Raw genomic sequence first — 19,468 nt, forward strand, 5'->3', positions numbered from 1 at the left:
AGCCAGAGTTAGATCAAAGAGTAACTCTGACATACAGGCATTTAAATTTCACACTGAAAGAGCTATGAATTTAGAAGTGAATAGTTTCCCTAGTTTGTTTTGTTTGTATTAAACTGTAACTGTCGTTTTTTGGTTTTTGGTTATTGGTTTTTTGCGGTACGCCGGCCTCTCACTGTTGTGGCCTCTCCCGTTGCGGAGCACAGGCTCCGGATGCGCAGGCTCAGCGGCCATGGCTCACGGGCCCAGCCGCTCCGCAGCATGTGGGATCTTCCCGGACGGGGCACACACCCGTGTCCCCTGCATCGGCAGGCGGACTCTCAACCACTGTGCCACCAGGGAAGCCCGTAACTGTAGTTTTGTAAGTATTACAAAAGTTGTATAGGAGTTGATGGGATCATCCATTAAAATACGACTTATAAAACTTCGAGTGATGTTACTGGAAGAAAAGATAGGTTCCAAGAGGGCAGACGGAACAGAAGGGTGGGAAACAAAGGGGAGACTCATGGGATGATTCTGGAAATCTAAGATCACATGTGCTGTGAAAGGATTAACATCTCAGTGTCAGTTAAGTCTTCTCAAATCCAACAGCTGCAAAAATATAAAATCCTACTCAAGCCTGCTTCTTTTCCTGACACTGCATTATAACTTGCTGGGTAGGATGTATCCCCTGTCCTCATCTTTATTTCTCTTTCTTTTTTCTTAGCAAAGTTATAGGGCAGCTTGTTAAATAGATGGTTTGTGATCAATTAGAGCCAGTTTTAAGAACTAGAGCTACTAAAAATTAGAATGTGCCTCATCAAATAGTGCCCAACTGCCCCCATCACTGGATGATCAAACAGAATACTGTAGTGGAGGGCAGGGCAGGGAGGGACCTCTAGAAGGCTAAATTCTTTTTTTTTTTTTTTTTGGCCACACCTCACAGCTTGCAGGATCTTAGTTCCCTGACCAGGGATTGAACCCAGGCCACAGCAGTGAATGCTCCAAATCCTAACCACTGGACTGTCAGGGAATTCCCTATTACGTTAAATTCTAATGCCTCTGCCTAATTTTTGAGTCTATGATTCAAGATCAGGGAGGAAAAAAACCCAGAAAAACCCTTTGCTCTTCCAGAGTCTGACCTGGAACTGGGGAAGAAAAAGGAGACAGAGAGTCATGAATCTTAACCCCAAGGTCGGGGATGGAGGAGGGCCACTTAGAACTGAACTCACTTAAATGATCTGTTTGTTCTTTAATTTTCTTCAGTCTACACTCCAAGTCTCTCAGAGTAAAGTTTTGTTTTTACTGAGGGTACTTGCCTGTGGTGGACAGAGGAGAAAAGAGAGGAAAATGTAAAAGTGCGGGGAAGGCCAGACCTCAGAGGAATGGTCTTTAATAAGCAAATCCCTCTGTGCCCAAGTCATCTCTGGGTGCAGCAATGAAGCCTGCCTGGGAGACAATTCAGAACACAGAAAGTGGTTCTACCTCCCACTCTGAGTCACTGGTTTCCTTTGTTGGTCTTGGATGATCATAGAAAACCCATCTGAGTGAAAGGTCATCTTAGGAAAGGCTATTTTTATTCTGCCTTCACATGTCATTTGCACAGCCTGGGCTCCACCAAAATTCCCTGTGACACTGACACAAAAGACGTTTGGCTATTTCAGACATGCAAGTACAGCTAAAGAAAAGGTTGAAAGTCCTTATTTACCTCTCCAAGAGTGTGTTCACCATCTTTTCAAAAGTCTCATCACATCTCAGAAGTGGGCTCGTGATTCCCCACTGAAGAGATTTACTGTACTCGTTCATGCCGAAGTACAGCTTCTCCCTGCAGCTCATGTCCTCCTGGTTCAAAACAGAGCAAAACCCAGTGACGGCAGGATACAATGTGTCTTATTTTCTGGGGGTCGGGGGAGAAGGGACCTGTAATAGGCTATTGCCTAGAAGGTTAAAAAAATTGTGAATAAGCAATTAGGACTACATCAAGCTAAAAAGCTTCTGCACAGCAAAGGAAACAAAATGAAAAGGCAACCTACTGAATGGGAGAAAATATTTGCAAATCATTTATCTGATAAAGGGCTAATATCCAAAATCTGTAAAGAGCTCATACAACTCAATAGCAACCCGCCCCCCCCCCCCGCCACCAAATCCAATTAAAAACTGGGCAGAGGATCTGAATAGACATTTTTCTAAAGAAGACCTACAGATAGCCAACAGGTACTTGAAAATGTGCTCAATAGCACTAATTATCAGGGAAATGCAGATCAAAACCACAAGGGGCTATCACCTCACACCTGTTAGAATGGCTATCATCAAAAAGATGAGAGATGATGTGTCAGTAGATGTGGAGAAAAGGGAACCCTTGTGCACTGTTGGTGGGAACGTAAATTGGTGCAGCCACTATGGAAAAAATAGTATGGAGGTTCCTCAAGAAATTACATATTTGTACGTGTGTGTATGTATATATACATATATTTGGTGATGAATGTGTTAATTAACTAGATAGGAGTCCTCATCCTTTAAAAACGTATACATAAATCATCACAATGTATACTTTAAATATGTTTTATCTGTCAGTTATACCTCAATAAAGCTGAACAAAAACTGTGTTTCCTTATATAACCTGATACCAACTCTACAATCATCTCTGAAGCACCAACTGAAATTTCCCTTCACTTCAAATGAACTTAGTATGTGATTAGTGGTATGCTGATATGCTTTCTTAAGGCAGATTATAACTACATCGATGGTTTGTTTTCTCTATCTTTTGTTCAGATTTTTTAGAGGAAGAGCATTTCTTAGGCTTGTAGAGTCAGAAGGTCAGATTTTTTTCCTTCTCGAAGCAGCTCTTTAAATTGATACATATGAGTTCTATAGAACTCGCTGGAGATCAAAAAACTCAAAAACGCCTCTATTACGGAAATTTTAACTTTTCTGATGTTATTTAATGATGGTGATTCTCTTGCACTTTTACAAACAAAATTCATTTTAAAGGTGAAATATATAGTTTTCTTCCTTCTAAAACAGAATACACAGTATTTAATCTATGCCCCTTCTTGATGATTCACTCATCACTATGAAAATGAATAACTATTCTGGGATGTGACACAAAGATTTCCTCAGAGGAGCCTGACATGTGTGACAAACTGCTTGTCCTTAAACTAAGTAGCTCCAGAATAATCAATAAACATTTTGAGTTCATGTATCTGGTGGGGTTTTTTTTAAATAGTTTTCCTTCCTCTGTTGTACACTACTTTTTCATAGTCATTTCTTCTTGCTGTCATGTTGCCTGTGCATTTTATTCTCACTTTTATGTGCTATTTATTATGTACTGACATTTTTCTTTAAACACTCTCCAACTCATAAAGGTTACACAGCAGCTTAAAATATATAAGACGAAATTAAGCAATTAGAGGAAGAAAAAGCAAGGGTAAGAGCAAGGAGACTGGGCCAGGGATGAAGTTAGTACTCTCAAAAATGCATCCCAGAAGTTTCTGCCGTTTTGTTAGAAGTGGAATGCGAATTTGGTTCTGAGCTTTTAAGTAACCCATCCAAAGAGATGAGCAACTGTGTCATTTATAAGGTCCATAAGATAAAAATAAAATACTATAATTGGCAGCTTTTAATTTTTTGAGCCCACCCCCCACCCCCCCGCCAAACCAGCTTCTCCTGCTTATTGGAACAGGGTCTCATTTGAGAGTAAATATGCTTCATCAGAGCCTTACAGCAAAGATGGAGCGACATCTATAGTTTACTTGTTTGCTTGTTTCTTTCTGGATTCTTGGCTGCATTCTGAATAGCTGTGGCACATCAGTCATTTCAGGATGAAAGAAGTCAGTCACCTGAGTTTCCCTCTTTATCTCGACTTGGCACAGAGTGAGGGGAAAAGCTTTATCTTACATGTATGTGGTTTTCACATTTCTTCTCATCCACAATCATGTTTCTTTGGGAAGAGGTAAAATACGACTCCAAGCCTGCTCCTTTCCCTGACAGCATTGTAACCTGCTGAACAGGAAGCCTCCACCTGTTTTCATTTTTACTTCTCTTTCTCTTAGCAAAATGAGAGGACAGCTTGTTAAATAGATGGCTTATCACCAGCTGGAGCCAGTATGGTTTTAAGAACTAGAGCTGCTAAAAATAAGAAGTGAATAGTTCCCCCTTTCTGTTGTGTTTGCATTAAACTGTAAGTGCAGACTTGTAAGTAGAAGTTAATGGGACTATCTTTTAAAATACGAGTTATCAAACTCAGAATGATGTTCCTCTAAAGAAACACACGTCCCCAAGTATCACAAATCGTAAGTGATACAATTTATTGAATCCTTGTATCTTTGGGGATAATGTCCCTTCTCTTAAGAAAAATATCTCCCCTCCCAAAGTCCTACCCTCTCAGTGACCCCCAGATGCAGCCCTCCCTGTCCTTTCACTACGGTCTCTGCTTTTCCTCCAGCCAAATGCTCTGCTCTGTGGACACTGTTCCCTGGAAGGTCACCAAGGATTCCTGAGGCCAAACCCTCAGTCCTTGGCCTCACTGCCCTCTCAGCCGTTCTCTTCATTACTTTCTTCCATGATTTTATCTACACCAGCTGCTTCAGTGATTAGCATTTCTGAAGTCTATTCCAAATCCTCATTGTAAAGCCCTAATCACAACTCCCACATTGCATTTGCGACTGTGCACTCATCCCAGTCTTCACTCAGCCCACATCCGTCTCATCTGCCCTCCAGAGGTCCACCTTCCTCTTGACTTCTCTTTTCCAACTAAAGGCATCGCCTCAAAGATATCTCTGACCCTTCCCTCTTCCCCAATAAATAAATCCTAGAAGATTTACCATTTCTTCCATCCTTTGTATTTCCAGGACCACTATTCTGATTTAGGTTCTTGTTCATTCTAACCTGAAAAGCCAGATGACACATCTCCCCCTTTCTAATCACTTTGACTTGGCCTCTATAGTTGATAACTTGCCTTAAAATGCAACCTCTTAGTAGCTACTAAAGCTGAACTCAGAACTCAGCAATTTCACTCCCAAATGCATACCCAACAACAATGCATACATATGTCTACTCAAATGCTTAAAGCAGCACTATTTGAAATAAGTGAATAGGATGAATAAATGAATTGTGGTGAGTCACCCAGCGTAATCTATATACAGCAAAAAGAATGAATGTTTTATGACTCATGCAAAATATAGAAGACTCTCACAAACAATGCTGAGCACAGAAGCCAGATATAAGAGAGTGCCTACTGCATGATTCCATTTATATAACGTTCAAAATGGGGCAAACCAAGACAGAAGAGTGCTTCCCTCTTGTGAGAGAGTGCCTGGCTTCTGGAGTGGTGCTAGCGTTCTAGTTCTTCATCTGGGTGCTGGTCCCATGGGTGTGCTCAGTTTGTGAAAATGCATCAAGCTGTACATTAACATTGTGAATATAAAAAATAAAAGAAATATGTATATTCTGCTATTTCTTTTTTTTCTTTTTTAATTTAATTTTATTTATTTTTTTATACAGCCGGTTCTTATTAGTTATCCATTTTACACATATTAGTGTATACATGTCAATCCCAATCTCCCAATTCATCACCCACCCCCCCGCCACTTTCCCCTCTTGGTGTCCATACCTTTGTTCTCTCCATCTGTGTCTCAATGTTATTTCTAATAATACTATGCCCTTGCTAAAATATTGTTCATGCCTGTGTAATAAGTGTAAGCTTTTCCAGCCTGGTCTCAAAGATTCCATATGTATATTTCCAGGTTTCTTTTCATCCCACTAAGTATTCTCTGAAAAATGTCTGATGCTTACTCCTCTGTGGTCCTGCCCGAGCTGTCTGCTGCCAGGAGTGGCTGCTCCCCTGTCTGCTCTGTCCTTCCTCTCCTCCAAGGCCCATGCCAAGTGCTCTGTCCTCTATGTCGCCGTTCCTGATGCTCTCAAATGGGTGGGACTTCTCCCTCCTTTCAACCCACAGAGCGCTTTGGTTTTCTGCAATTGTCTTACTCTACTTTGTTTTTATTTTGTTACATGTTTTGTTTTGTTTTGACAAATTGTATATATTTAAGGTGTACAACTTGATTTTTTTCTTTTTTAAAAAAATTGAGATATAATTGACATAAAATTATATTAGTTTCAGGTGTAATGATTTGCTATCTGCATATGTTGTGAAATGATCACCACAATAAGTTTAGTTAACATCCATCCCTCACCACACACGGTTATAATTCTTGTTTTCTTATGGTGAGAAATTTTAAGATCTACTCTTAGCAACTTTCAAATATACCATACAGTATTATTAACTATAGTCACTTTGCTGTACATTATTTCCCCAGGAATTATCTATTTTATAACTGGAAGTCTATACCTTTTGACTACCTTCACCCATTTTGTCTACCCTCCAGCCCCCGCCTCTGAAAACCACCAATCTGTTTTCTCTATCTATGTCTTATTCTACTTTGGAATAATAGTGGCTTTTATACGTACTTTGCTTTCTCCTTAAACCATCAGCTCTCTGTGTGTTCTTGGAAAGATCTAACACAAGCCCACAAGTGCTCACTAATATTTTTTGAGTCTACTTTCTTTGCTTTTCTCTATTATTCCTTCTTTAGGACATTGGCTTCAGGATAACTAAAGGAAGCTAATCACTAGAGCTTCGCCACTAAATGTGTAGAGTTGTTGTAAATTAGATTCAATGTTTTTACCTTTTCTCCATGCTCCTCTCAATGTCATAGGGAAGATATTTTTAAAACTTTAATTAGAATATAATAACTCCCCACCCCTCAATTATTTTGAATATGATCCTGGGTATCATATCTCTAATCCACAAATACTTCACTAGATACCTCTAAGATTGGAATCCTTTAAAAAATATAATCACAATACCATCATTATACTTAAAAAAATTAACCACAATCATAGGAATGACTTTTAAGGAAAATTAGTTTAAGCTTGTTTCTCTATTATTTCACATCAGGAGAAGACAAAGGGCAGAAGCTATGAGCCCATCCTCCTATCACTGGAGTGATCCCTTCCAGAAAAAGACTGAACCAACTGTTCAGAATAGGATAGTTCTCCTTTTTCCCCCCTAACAATATATTCAACTTAACGTTTAGTTGGAGCCCTATCTGTTGGATTAAAAACACTGTTTCCTTTTATCAGTTCTACTGGCTATCCCATTCCATGTCAGGACAACTACTGGGGTAGACCCTAGGCACACCATACGGTTTTGGTTCAGAGGCAAAGGAACTCTGGCAGCCTCTTATCTCACCCATAACTTGCCCACCCAATTCATGGACAGAGCTAGGGTGGAGAATATACCAGCAAAGTGAAAGCTCAAAGCAACCTCCTTGTGACAGTCAATACACCGAGACAGTTCTCACAAGGGAGGGACTGGTGATGCCAATGTGAGTCAGGGACCTGAGCCTGCTTGATTGTAAAGGACACACCAATACTCAAAGAGAAGGGCTCCAAGTCTTCTTACCTACTTCATAACAGAGTGAAATGCATTGGGTTGAAAAACAAAGTTATTCTTATGTAGGACATTTCTGGCCTCTTTTACTTAAACATGTTTATTTTAAAATATCTCACAGTTCAATATTTCTAAACAAAGGTTCTATTGCTTAACGGCTGATCTTTATTGTTTTTTAATAAAACTCATTTTTTTATTTGCTAATATATTTAGCTTACAATTTATAGGTCACAGAAAATATCTTTTAAGTATTAGGGACTGGACCTGGATGTGTACAGTGCTGAGCTATTCTCAACGCATTAAATGATACTACTGAGTAATTTAGAGTGTTTTGTTTTGTCTGTGGAGTCCTAACCACTGGACCACCAGGGAATTGCTGTTTAAAGTCTTTTTTTTTTTCCCTTTTTGGCCACACTGCGCAGCATGTGGGATCTTAGTTCCCTGACCAGGGATCAAACTCGTGTGCCCTGCGCTGGAAGCATGGAGACTTAACCACTGGACTGCCAGGGAAGTCCCCTGAGTAATTTAGAGTAACAGTACCAGCATCTTCTGTTTCAACTAGAAGTCTGTGAGAATTGATTAAAAGGAAAAATTCAGTTGCTGGGAAGCATGAGACTAATTAACATATAGATATACATCTAGATCAGTAAGACTGAAACAAGAGGACAATAAAATTTCCAAGTTTTAGATTGGAATGAATCATTTAAAGGCACAAAGCTAATCCAGGATATTGAGGATGGTGTCAGCTGACATCACATTTTAGGGGGACAAACTATACTGGATAGACAATTTTGTATCTGCATGATAGCCCAAAAAAGAACCACCGAATCAAATTTATAGAGGACACTATTCTCTAGTTTTTAGTGAATAATAATTGTAATTATATGGAACTTTTAGAAGAGAAAGCATTGTGTTAGTTAGCTTTTTGAACTCTTTTGCCGTGACCATATTTTATTACAAGATTCTGCTCCCCAGGGGAACTGAGAACATGACTGTGTATCAGAGGGTAAAACAGAGACTCACTGTGCTGTCCAGCTGTATCCAGTGAACCTCGTTGTTGGCGCTGATTCGGGACTGTTGGGTCTGCAGAGTGTATGGGCAGGAGGTGACCTGGAGCACAAGGAGGTTGAAAGCTTCCAGAACCTCTCTGCAGTTAATGACTCTGTCAGCCAATCCATGGCCAGGTTCACCATGTGACAAAGAGCCCGAAATGACACTGTAGAAATATTGAAAGTCACATTAAAACCTCCTAATTTAACTGATTAGATGCAGAATCAGATATCAAAATGGAGGTGGTGTTTTAGCTCTTATTTTTCTGGTTCCTATTAATTGGGGGCAGGAACAGAAGCAACCAACATTAGATTTGGAAGGCAAAGAGGACCCACCTTCTTACCCCTTTCAGACAAATTTCAGGGATTTTTTTTTTTCCTTTTTCAGTTTGTCGCTGATATACCTCAAAGTGTAAACTCAGTTATCCAAGCCAAGGATATCCAGCTCTGTAGCTGAGGTGGATCACTTCAGTTGGAAAGCCCACCTGAATGAGGGAGCTCTCCATCAAAATATGATGCTTATAACTGTGCAATGGTCTGTACCCCCAGAGAGGCCCCAAAGCTACAAGGAATCCCCTCTGTGTAACACACTCTCCTTCCTCACTTGAAGCTGCTAGACCGTGGGGAGGACTCCTCCGGCCTCCTCCCCACGACCAACATTTTCATATCTCTGAGTCATTTTCAGTTCCGTTCAATGTGGAGGTATCCCCACCCCACCCCTCTCCCTCTCTCCCTCTCTCTCCCTCTCTCTCTCTCTCTCTCTCTCTCTCTCTCTCTCTCTCTATATATATATATATATATATATATATATATATATATATATACACATATACATATGTATATTCAAAAAAGTAATCTCAAGGCCCATGAGGATTAAATACAGAGAGATCCAATGTGTAATCCTCAGAGCTATTACCCCAAACTTTCAAAGATGAGGTATACAAGGTCAGTGAGCTATTTCTGCTCATAGAACATGAGCAGTAACTGAACAAGGTGTGGGCAAAATTTCTTTTCTTTATCTTTCCTTCCTCCCTCTCTCCCTTCCTTCCTTCCTTGCAAATCTAACAAGTTATACCAGGTCTTATTTACACCTACATATGGCTCTAGACTGCAGATTATGGAGTACCAAACACATTCTGGCTTCTGAACAAGTGTTTTTGCAATTCTGACATTTCTACCACAGATCAAAAAAATTCCAGATGCCTAACCTCAGTGTGTCCTGAGGAAAGAAAATCTATGAATGTTTGATGATGCCTGAAATTTCCCTCACCTGACGTGGTGAGGACAAACCATGATATGTAATATTTGACAACTATTTGCCCTTAAAAAACAACAACAACAAAAAAAAACTATTTGCTTTTTTCAATCCATAGGAACAAAGATACCCCCTACTAGATAAGTACTGTGATTTGATCTGACTCCGTCACACTACACAAACTGTTATTTCATTAATAAGCCCATAAAGAGATAGGATGGTTTCTTGTTTAAACAGGCAGATTGTGGAAGGTTTTGGATCTGCTCTCAGATCATTGAAGTGGCATCTCCACTGCTGCTAAAGGGAAGAGGGAAGAGAGAAAGGCAAGGAAGAGGAGAAATGGCAGGAAAGGAAGGAAGAGAGGACAAGGAAAAGGAGAAAACAAGAAGAACCACGAGGAGGAGAGGGGGTGGGCGGGAAAGCACATGGCCCTTCTGGGAGCTCACTCACCGCAACCCCCTTGTTGCCACCCTTTCGCTGAAGCAGCTGTGTCCCCACAATGCTCTTAAGACCGGATTTTAACAGGAATTTGTAAATTCACCCACAGTATAGTTAAAATAAAATCAACATTAAAGTGGTAAGAAAAGTTGAGAAAGCAAGGAAAGGGTGGGAATAAGTTAACCATGAGAAGATGCCAACTGGTAGGGTCCATGGTCTTTCAAATCACCACCTTTTCAATTATTTAGTACATGACCATTACTGCTGTAGAAGAAATATTGTATTTGCTCACTCTGAAGCAATCACCTCGTTAGTTCCACATGGGAGTTGTCATGAACTAGCACAAACAGTGTGTACGGGTTCTGTTTCACCCTTCTCATAAAAACTTCAAACTTGGTTTGAATCTCATTGTCTAGACGAACAACATATTTCTCTGCTCTCTGATAGGCTGTCCCATTTTCCTCCAGACCCAAGTCTACAAGGACACCTGCCAAGAAGAAAAAAGAGTTTATCTTTTTTACACACATGTCTATGAGATTAAGTTCAGTACTGATATACTGGGTGCTAACCATATACAGAGATTTACAGAGCAGATAGTTTTCCTTTTCCATATTCCCCACAACAGTTTTGAAGAGGAAATATCAGGTTTCCTTTTCTTTAGAATACCGCACCCCACCTCCCATACTTCATACAAATGACAACAGGGACTGACCTGATACGTTAAGTAGAAGCTTGAATGTACGAGACCTCTGTCTAATTAAATTCTATTTATATGTGAAATATAAACTTATATTTATATGTGAATTTAGTTATGTCTAGTTAAATTCTATTTATCTGCTAACAGCTACTACAGGCCACTTGGAAAAAATGAAGCTTTGGACTAGAGCTCTTGGCCAAATTGATATAATCGTGTAAATCTTCCTTACCCCAAATTTAGCGACAAAACACATATAAGAAAAAAGGAAAATAAAATCTGATATCCAAAGATACATTGCTAGATCGTGAGCTTTTTTAGGTAGTATTTTACTCATTTTATATAGTGACAATGTTGCACAGTACCTAGAGTATGGGATGCCCTCAACGATTATTGGACTATGTACCAAATTAATAGAATGAACTGAATTACTCAAGATAATTATATTGTCAAAATGTTAGAAACTGTAAAACTTGTACTGTATCATTATCTCTGTCTATAGTAAAATTATTTCTACATACAAACATTTAAAATAGTTCTAGGCACATGAAGCTGTTGTTGGATAATTAAAACACCAAATCCTCCTTTAAAATGAAGAGACAAAGTGGCAATTATGTGAGGTGAAGTGTGTGTTAACTAACCTTATTGTGGTGAACATTTCACAATACATACATGCATGAAAACATCACACTGTATACCTTAAACTTAGACAATATGTTAATTATAGCTCAATAAAGCTGGAAAAAAAACACTGCCCCCAAACAAGGGTGCACAACACTCCCCTGCCCAAGACACTCAGCCCTCTGAGAGGAGAGCCTTGTCACTCAAGCCCATGACCCTCCAGGCAGAAGGAACCAGAAGACTGATTAGGGTTAGATATGTCACATTTGGGGGTTAGATATGGTCCTCCAAGGATATCTATTTAATATCCAATATCAGCCACATCTACCAGTTCCAATTGTGTGGAAAAAAATTTAAATTAAAAAAGATAAACAAGTTAAGTGAAGAGACTTTTATGAATTATGTTGACTTAGTTTTGTTTGTCTAGTTTTTCTTTTCATATAAAACCAGACTAATTAACAGCTATATGCAATTAGCATCTAGATGCCGTAATATTAATAGCTCTAAATGGTATAAAAGAAAAAAGGAGGGCTTCCCTGGTGGCGCAGTGGTTGAGAGTCCGCCTGCCAATGCAGGGGACGTGGGTTCGTGCCCCGGTCCGGGAAGCTCCCACATGCCACGGAGCGGCTGGGCCCGTGAGCCATGGCCGCTGAGCCTGCGCGTCCGGAGCCTGTGCTCCGCAACGGGAGAAGCCACAAGAGTGAGAGGCCCGCGTACCGCGAAAAAAAAAAAAAAAAAAGAAGAAAATAGGAAAAATGTTTTACCGCATGAAAAATTCATCATACCAGAAAAGGTAAACAGAAAGGTAATTTTGCTTTCAAACTTTTTTCATCAGGAGCCTTTACTCAGAGATTGTTTTCAATTTCCACCCACGTGTAGTCAAATGATGTTGTGAATATTTCCAAAAGCAATTAATCAGACATTTAATTTGGCAAGTAGTCTGATTTTTTTGGAACGTGGATTGCTTATAAAATTTATTCAACATTCGATAGAGATTTACCGAACATCCATTATATATCAGGTACTATGTCAGGTATTGTGCTCAGCCTGGGGATACACAGGAGGGCAGGACAAACAAAGATCTTAATCTCATGGAGCTTATGATGGAGAAGATGGATATTTTTGACAAGTGTCATGATGAGAGACAAAGTCCTCTGGTGTAGAGGAGGTGAGCAGAGGCACAGAAAGAGGACCTACTTAATCTCTGGTGGTTTCTGTTTCCTTATTTGTAAAATAGGGAGAGTAGAACCAGTTGAAAATTAGTCTATACTTCCTAAGTTTATCCTTAGGAAATAAGCAGTGAGAGTTAGGAGGCTCTTAATATGATAAGACCATAAATAATTCACAAAGAGGAAAAATGTATCTTATGGATAATTGAGTTGATCACATTTCAAAACAAATGAAATGCCGACCAATTGTATGTCTTTGACAGGTCAAGTCCATACATGCCCTTAATGGAAAGACAAAGTTCCATGAATCTCAGAGGTCATTCTCTTAGACATAACATGGTATATTAGTCTATGCTGCCAGCTGGCTCTGCAGTGGTATATCTCGGTGGGGGGGAGGCATATCAGAGGTACTTGATTGTTTTATTTCTAACGGGGCATTTTTAGTATATGATCCTTACCTTTACATTTGTTTTAGACTTGCTTTTAGTTTTAAGTTTTGTTTCTTTCCTGGTTATGAAAGTGATAGATACTCATCTTGGGAAAACTGGAAAGTATAGAGATATATTAAAAAAGAAAAAATCATCCAGGATTCTTTAACTCAAAATAAGCCACTGTGAACATTTTTGTGCATTCCTTCCTACTTTTTTAAAATGGATATTCTGCTACCTAGCTCACATTTTATAACTGTATATCCTGACTTTTTTTTACCTATAACTGTGAAGTGAGAAACAAAACTCTCCACAACAAGTCTAATGATACAGTATTTATCCTTTCATAGAAGCTGGTGGTCTTATGCAGTGTATATTAAAATGTAAACAGAATATAATTTAATATTCCATTTTAATTCCTCTCTCCCTTCACAGCTTCTCCTTAGTAAATGTAAAACAAAAATGGATATGGTCTCTTCCTTCAGAGGGCCTCTTTCAAGAGGTGTTAATGGCATCATTACAAGCATTTTATTTCAACTCAGTAAAAATATCTTATGCTCTTACTATATTTAGAAATAAATGGAACCACCAATTACTGAAAAAAAGAGAGCGAGAAAGAAACAAAACTATCACTATTTACTAATATGTCTTGGTAGAAAACATAAAATAATCCATCAATAAATCAATTAAATTAATAAGAATTTAGTTAAGTTGATGGATTCAAAATCAATTTATAAAAATTAGTTGTATTTCTATATACCAACAGCAAACAGTTAGGAAATGTATTTAAAAAAAACTATTTTACAATGACGTCAGAAAATATTATCTACGAATAAATCTTATAAAAGGTGTATAAGACCTTTATGGAGAAAATGATGAAGCTATTAATGACATTAAAGAAGACTTAAATTAGAAGCATATCATAAACATATAGTTAAAATTTTAAATTGTTTAAAAATGTATATGGCAGAGCAAAGAACCAAGAATAGTCAAGACAGACCTGAAGTAGAAAAGGTGGGAGAGATCTGCCTTACCAGAGACTAAGAATTATACAGCTGTATTAACAAAACAGTGGTTTTGGCATGGAGCAAACCCTGGAAACACACCCGCATGCATATAAAACGGAGATTTATGATAAAGCTTGCAATGTAGATCAGTGGTAAAGGATGGGCTCTTCAACAGTCAGCACTGAAGAACCAAGAAATTATATTGGATCTTACCTGATATGCAAAAAAAAAAAGAAAAAGAAAAAAAAATTCAGGTGGATTAAAAACTTAAATGTAAAAGACAAAACTCTAAAAATTTTAGAAGACAATAAAGGGAGAATAACTGTGGCAACTCATAGAGGATTACTTAAACAGAAAAGGCCAAATGATAGATAAACTTAAGAAGGTCTATTCATCAAAGATATTATAAATAAAAAGACGAGCCTACCAAATCTGTAACTAGTATTACTAAACAGGATTAGTATTCAGAATACATAAATTACTCCTACAAATCCGAGAGAAAATGGGCAAAAAAAAAAAAAAAGAAACCTTTAGCAGGCATTTCCTAGAAGAAACCCAAATGGCCAATAAATATCTGAAAAGATGTTCAGCCTCATTAGTAATAAGGGAAATAAAAACCATAATAAAGTGGAATAATACCACATTAATACAAATTTTTTAAAACAAGATAACTGTAAGAAAGTAGTGGATGAAAGAAAATACTTATGTACCTCATTTCTGCAAAACAAATTCAAGAAGGATAAACCACAACCTAAAGAGATTGGTTACCAGTAGGGGGATGGGTGGGAAAGGGGTGTAAAGAAGGGAAAATGGGAATGAGTAGGTATGAGGAGGGGAAGATGCTTCTCTGAATATACCGTTTTGTATAGCTTTGACTCTTAGAACCATAGAACAAAGTTAATCAAGAATGGAGTAGGGGGTGGGGGGGCTTCCCTGGTGGCGCAGTGGTTAAGAATCTGCCTGCCAGTGCAGGGGACACGGGTTCGAGCCCTGGTCCGGGAAGATCCCACATGCCACGGAGCCACTAAGCCTGTGCGCTACAACTACTGAGCCTGTGCTTTACAGCCCACGCTACTGAAGCCCGCGCGCCCAGAGCCCATGCTCCGCAACAAGAGAAGCCACCGCAAGGAGAAGCAACAAGAGAAGCCACCGCAAGGAGAAGCCTGTGCACTGCAACGAAGAGTAGCCCAGGCTTGCCACAACTAGAGAAAGCCTGCGCGCAGCATTGAAGACCCAATGCAGCCAAAAATAAATTTAAAAAAAATGAATGGAGTGGGGGTACTTCCCTGGTGGTCCAGCGGTTAAGACTCCGTACCCCCAATGCAGGGGGCCCGGGTTTGATCCCTGGTCAGGGAACTAGATCCCACATGCCGCAACAAAGATCCTGAGTGCCACAACTAAGACCCGGCGCAGCCAAATAAATAAATAAATATTTAAAAAAGAAAAAAAAAAAGAATGGAGTGGGGCATGGGGGGTTGGGTGGGAGGAGAGGCAGGCAACATGGAATCCAAATGGTAACAAATGAAAACTAACATAACCACATTGATGGGGGGTGAGCATGAAAAGAGCAAACCTTAGTAAAACAAATCAGTTTTGGCTGGAAACCATAAGGCTAAAGACCAAAAGAATTGTATGGCAACACTTTAGCTGGCAATCTGTTTTCTCACAGGGGTGTGGGTTAGCAATTGTGTAACTTCTAGGAAAAAAAATCAAAGAAGTGAATATGTACATTATAGATAACAAGAATCAGGTTTCTGGGCTTCCCTGGTGGCGCAGTGGTTGAGAGTCCGCCTGCCGATGCAGGGGACGTGGGTTCGTGCCCCGGTCCGGGAAGATCCCACATGCCGCGGAGCGGCTGGGCCCGCGAGCCATGGCCGCTGAGCCTGCGCGTCCGGAGCCTGTGCTCCGCAACGGGAGAGACCACAACAGTAAGAGGCCCGCGTACCGTAAAAAAAAAAAAAAAGAATCAGGTTTCTCCCTGTCAGAGAAAGAAGTTACAAATAGAGAAATGGGGAAGGACTAAAAGGAACCTTGCAGTGTTCACATGGAATTGGAGATAGCAGTTAAAGTCATGAAAAACAAGGTAAAATTGAAGACATGTCCCAGGTTGCAGGAGACTAAGAGGACAAAAGAACCGAATGCAATGTTTGATCCTGGATTGAATCCTGGAACGAAAAATGACATTAAGGGAAAACTAGTGAGGTCTTTAGTTGGTTAATAGTTTTGTTCCAGAATTGATTTCCTGTTTTGATCATGGCACTATGGTTATATAAATTCTCAACTTTAAGCAAAGCTGGTGAAGGGTTTATGTGAACTCCCTATTTTTTAACAGCTTTATTAATATATAGTCCACATACATTTCACCCATATAAAATGTGCAATTCAATAGCTTTTAGTAAATTCACAGAGTTGTACAACAATCACTACAAGCAATTTTAGAACATTTTCGTGAAACCCCAGACCCTTTAACCATCATCCCTCAATTCCCCCCTCAGTCCCCCAGCCCTAGGCAATTACCAATATATTTTCTTTCTCTATAGGTCTCCTTGCTCTGGACATTTAATGTAAATGGAATCATAACAATATCTGATCTTGCGTGACTGGCTTCTTTCACTTGGAATACCGTATTCAAGTTTCATCCATGTTTTAGCATTCATCAATACTTCATTTCTTTTTATTGCTGAGTAATATTCCATTGTATAGTTTACTACATTTTATATATCCATTCATTATGGACATGATAGACATTTGAACTGTTTCCACTTTTTGGTTATTATGAATAATGCTATTGTAAACTTTTGTATACAGGTTTTTTGTGTGGACCTATATTTTCACTTCTCTCTCATTTCATATCTAGGAGTAGAATGGCTGGATCATATGGTAACTCTTTGTTTAACCATTTGAAGAACTGCTAGACTGTTTTCTAAAGTAGCTAAACCACTTACATTCCCACCAGCAGTGTATGAACTTCCAGTTTCTCTACATATTACTTGTTATTGTCTCTCTTTTTGCTTATAGCAATCCTCATGGGCATGAAGTAGTATTCATTGTGTTTTTGATTTTCATTTCTCCAACTGCCTAATGGTGTTGAGCATCTTTTCATGTGCTCTTTGGTCATCCGTATATCTTCTTTGGATATGTGCCCATTCAGATCCTTTACCCATATCTTAATTAGGCTATTTGTCTTTTTATTATTGAGTTATAATAGGTCTTTAAATATTATAGATATGTCTCTTATCAGACATATGATTTGCAAATAATTTCTCCCATTCTGTGGGTTCTCTTTTCATTTTCTTGATGGTGTCCTTTGAAGCACAAATGTTTTTAATTTTGATGGTGTCCAGTTTATCTATTTTTGTTGTTGGTGGTGGTGGTGGTGCTCTTGGAATCGTATCTAAGAAATCGTTGCTTGATCCAAAGTCATGAAGATTTACACCTATGTTTTCTTCTAAGAATTTTATTGTTTTAGGTCTTACATTTAGGTCTTTGATCTGTTTTAAGTGACTTTTTGCTTGTGAGGTAAAGGTCCAACTTCATTCTTTCACATATGGATATCAAGTTGCCCCAGCACCATTTGTTGAAAAGATTACTTTCCCCATTGAATGGTCTTGGCACCCTGGTCAAAATTCAGTTGACCATAAATAGCAGGGTTTATTTCTAGACTCTCTCAATTCTATCCCATTGATTTATATGTCATCTTTATGCCAGTACCACAATGTCTAAATGCTGTACCTTTGTATTAAGTTTTAAAATGGGGCAGTGAGAGTCTTGCAACTTTGTTCTTCTTTTTAAATATTGTTTTGGGTATTCTGGGTCCCTTGAATTTCCACATGAATTTTAGGATCAGCTTGTTAATTTATGCAAAGAAATCAGCTGGGCTTTTGATAGGGAATGCATTGAATCTGTAGATCAATTTGGGGAATACTGCCATCTTAAAAATATTTATGTCTTCCAATTCATGAATGTAGACTACCTTTACATTTATTTAGGTCTTTTTAAATTTCTTTCAACAATGTTTTTTAGTTTTCAGAGTATAAGTTTTACACTTCTTTCATCAAATATATGCCTAAGTATTTTATTCCTTTTGATGCTATTATAAATGGATTTTTTTTAAGCCAGCATATTGTGATAATTTTCTTTTTTTTTCTTAACATCTTTATTGGAGAATGGAATTATTTTTAAATGTCATGTTTGGATCTCTTGTACTGTTTCTGTGACTTTTCTGAAGATATAAAATCATTTAAAAATTAAAAAAACTTAAAAATAAGCATGACCATATCAAACATTTGCAACTGAAACACATACATCGCTAGTGGGAATGTAAATATAACCAACCACCTTGGAAAAAAATTAGCATTATTTAGTAAGCTTGAAAGTGTACATAACCTATGCCCCAACAATTCTTCTCTCAGAGAAACTCTTGTACATGTGTACCAGCACTGTTTGAAATAGAAAAAACTAGAAACACCCTAAATGTCCATCAACAGGAGAGATGATTTTTTTTAAATGTGTGTTATATTCATTGAATAGAATACTAAAAAGCAGTAAAATTAGTGAATTACAGCTATATACAACAACAGGATTAATCAAAAGAATGTAATATTGAGTATAAAAAGTAAATTACAGACAAATGCACTTACAAAAAGGTTTAAAGTATACAAAATTAAACAATATATTGTTTAGGAGTTATGCACTATGGCAAAACTATAAATAAAACAAGGGAATAATAAACACAAAATTCAGCATAATAGTTACCCTTGAAAGAAGACGAATGTTAGCATCAGGGAGGGGAACAAGAGTCTTCAGTAAGTTATTTTGATAGGTACACGGGTGTTCACTATATTGTGATTTTTAATACCTCATAAAATTTATAAATTTGACCTATTCAATATTTAAAATTTCTTAAATTTTCTTTCTACTTTGAATACTATAGAAAAGTTGAAAGACTAGTGCAATAAATACTTGTATACCCTTCAATTAGTTTCACCAATTGTTAATATTTTGGTACATTTGCTTTTTCTCTTTATTACTTTTTATTCATTGTTGTTATTATCGCTGAATAATTTAGAATATATAATATTCACCCTTATATACCTCAATATGTATTTCTTAAGAGCAAAGGCATTCTCTTACATAACTAAAATACCAGTATTACATCCAAAGAATTGAACTAACATTGATATAATATTCTCTAGTACACAGCATACATTTGGTTTTTTTAAACTAATTTTTATTGGAGTGTAGTTGATTTACAGTGTTAGTTTCTGCTGTACAGCAAAGTGAATCAATTATACATATACATATATCCACTCTTTATTAGATTCTATTCCCATATAGGTCACTAAAGAGTACTGAGTAGCGTTCCCTGTGCTATGAAGTAG

General features: G+C 38.1%; 1 protein-coding gene across 2 annotated transcripts in view; it reads right to left on the bottom strand.

Moving 5' to 3' along the window:
- GREB1L (GREB1 like retinoic acid receptor coactivator) overlaps positions 1-19,468 on the bottom strand; it is a 264,160-nt gene that overhangs the window by 28,191 nt on the left and 216,501 nt on the right. For both annotated transcript variants that reach the window (XM_082853112.1, XM_082853111.1), the window contains exons 17-19: positions 10,475-10,655; positions 8,450-8,642; positions 1,685-1,818 (exon numbers count right to left, since the gene is read on the bottom strand). In XM_082853112.1, coding sequence (XP_082709238.1) covers positions 1,685-1,818; positions 8,450-8,642; positions 10,475-10,655 — 508 coding nt within the window. The remainder of the gene's footprint in view (positions 1-1,684; positions 1,819-8,449; positions 8,643-10,474; positions 10,656-19,468) is intronic.

The sequence above is a fragment of the Leucopleurus acutus genome, assembly GCF_964270905.1.
Source record: "Leucopleurus acutus genome assembly, chromosome: 13".
Lineage (NCBI taxonomy): Eukaryota > Metazoa > Chordata > Mammalia > Artiodactyla > Delphinidae > Leucopleurus > Leucopleurus acutus.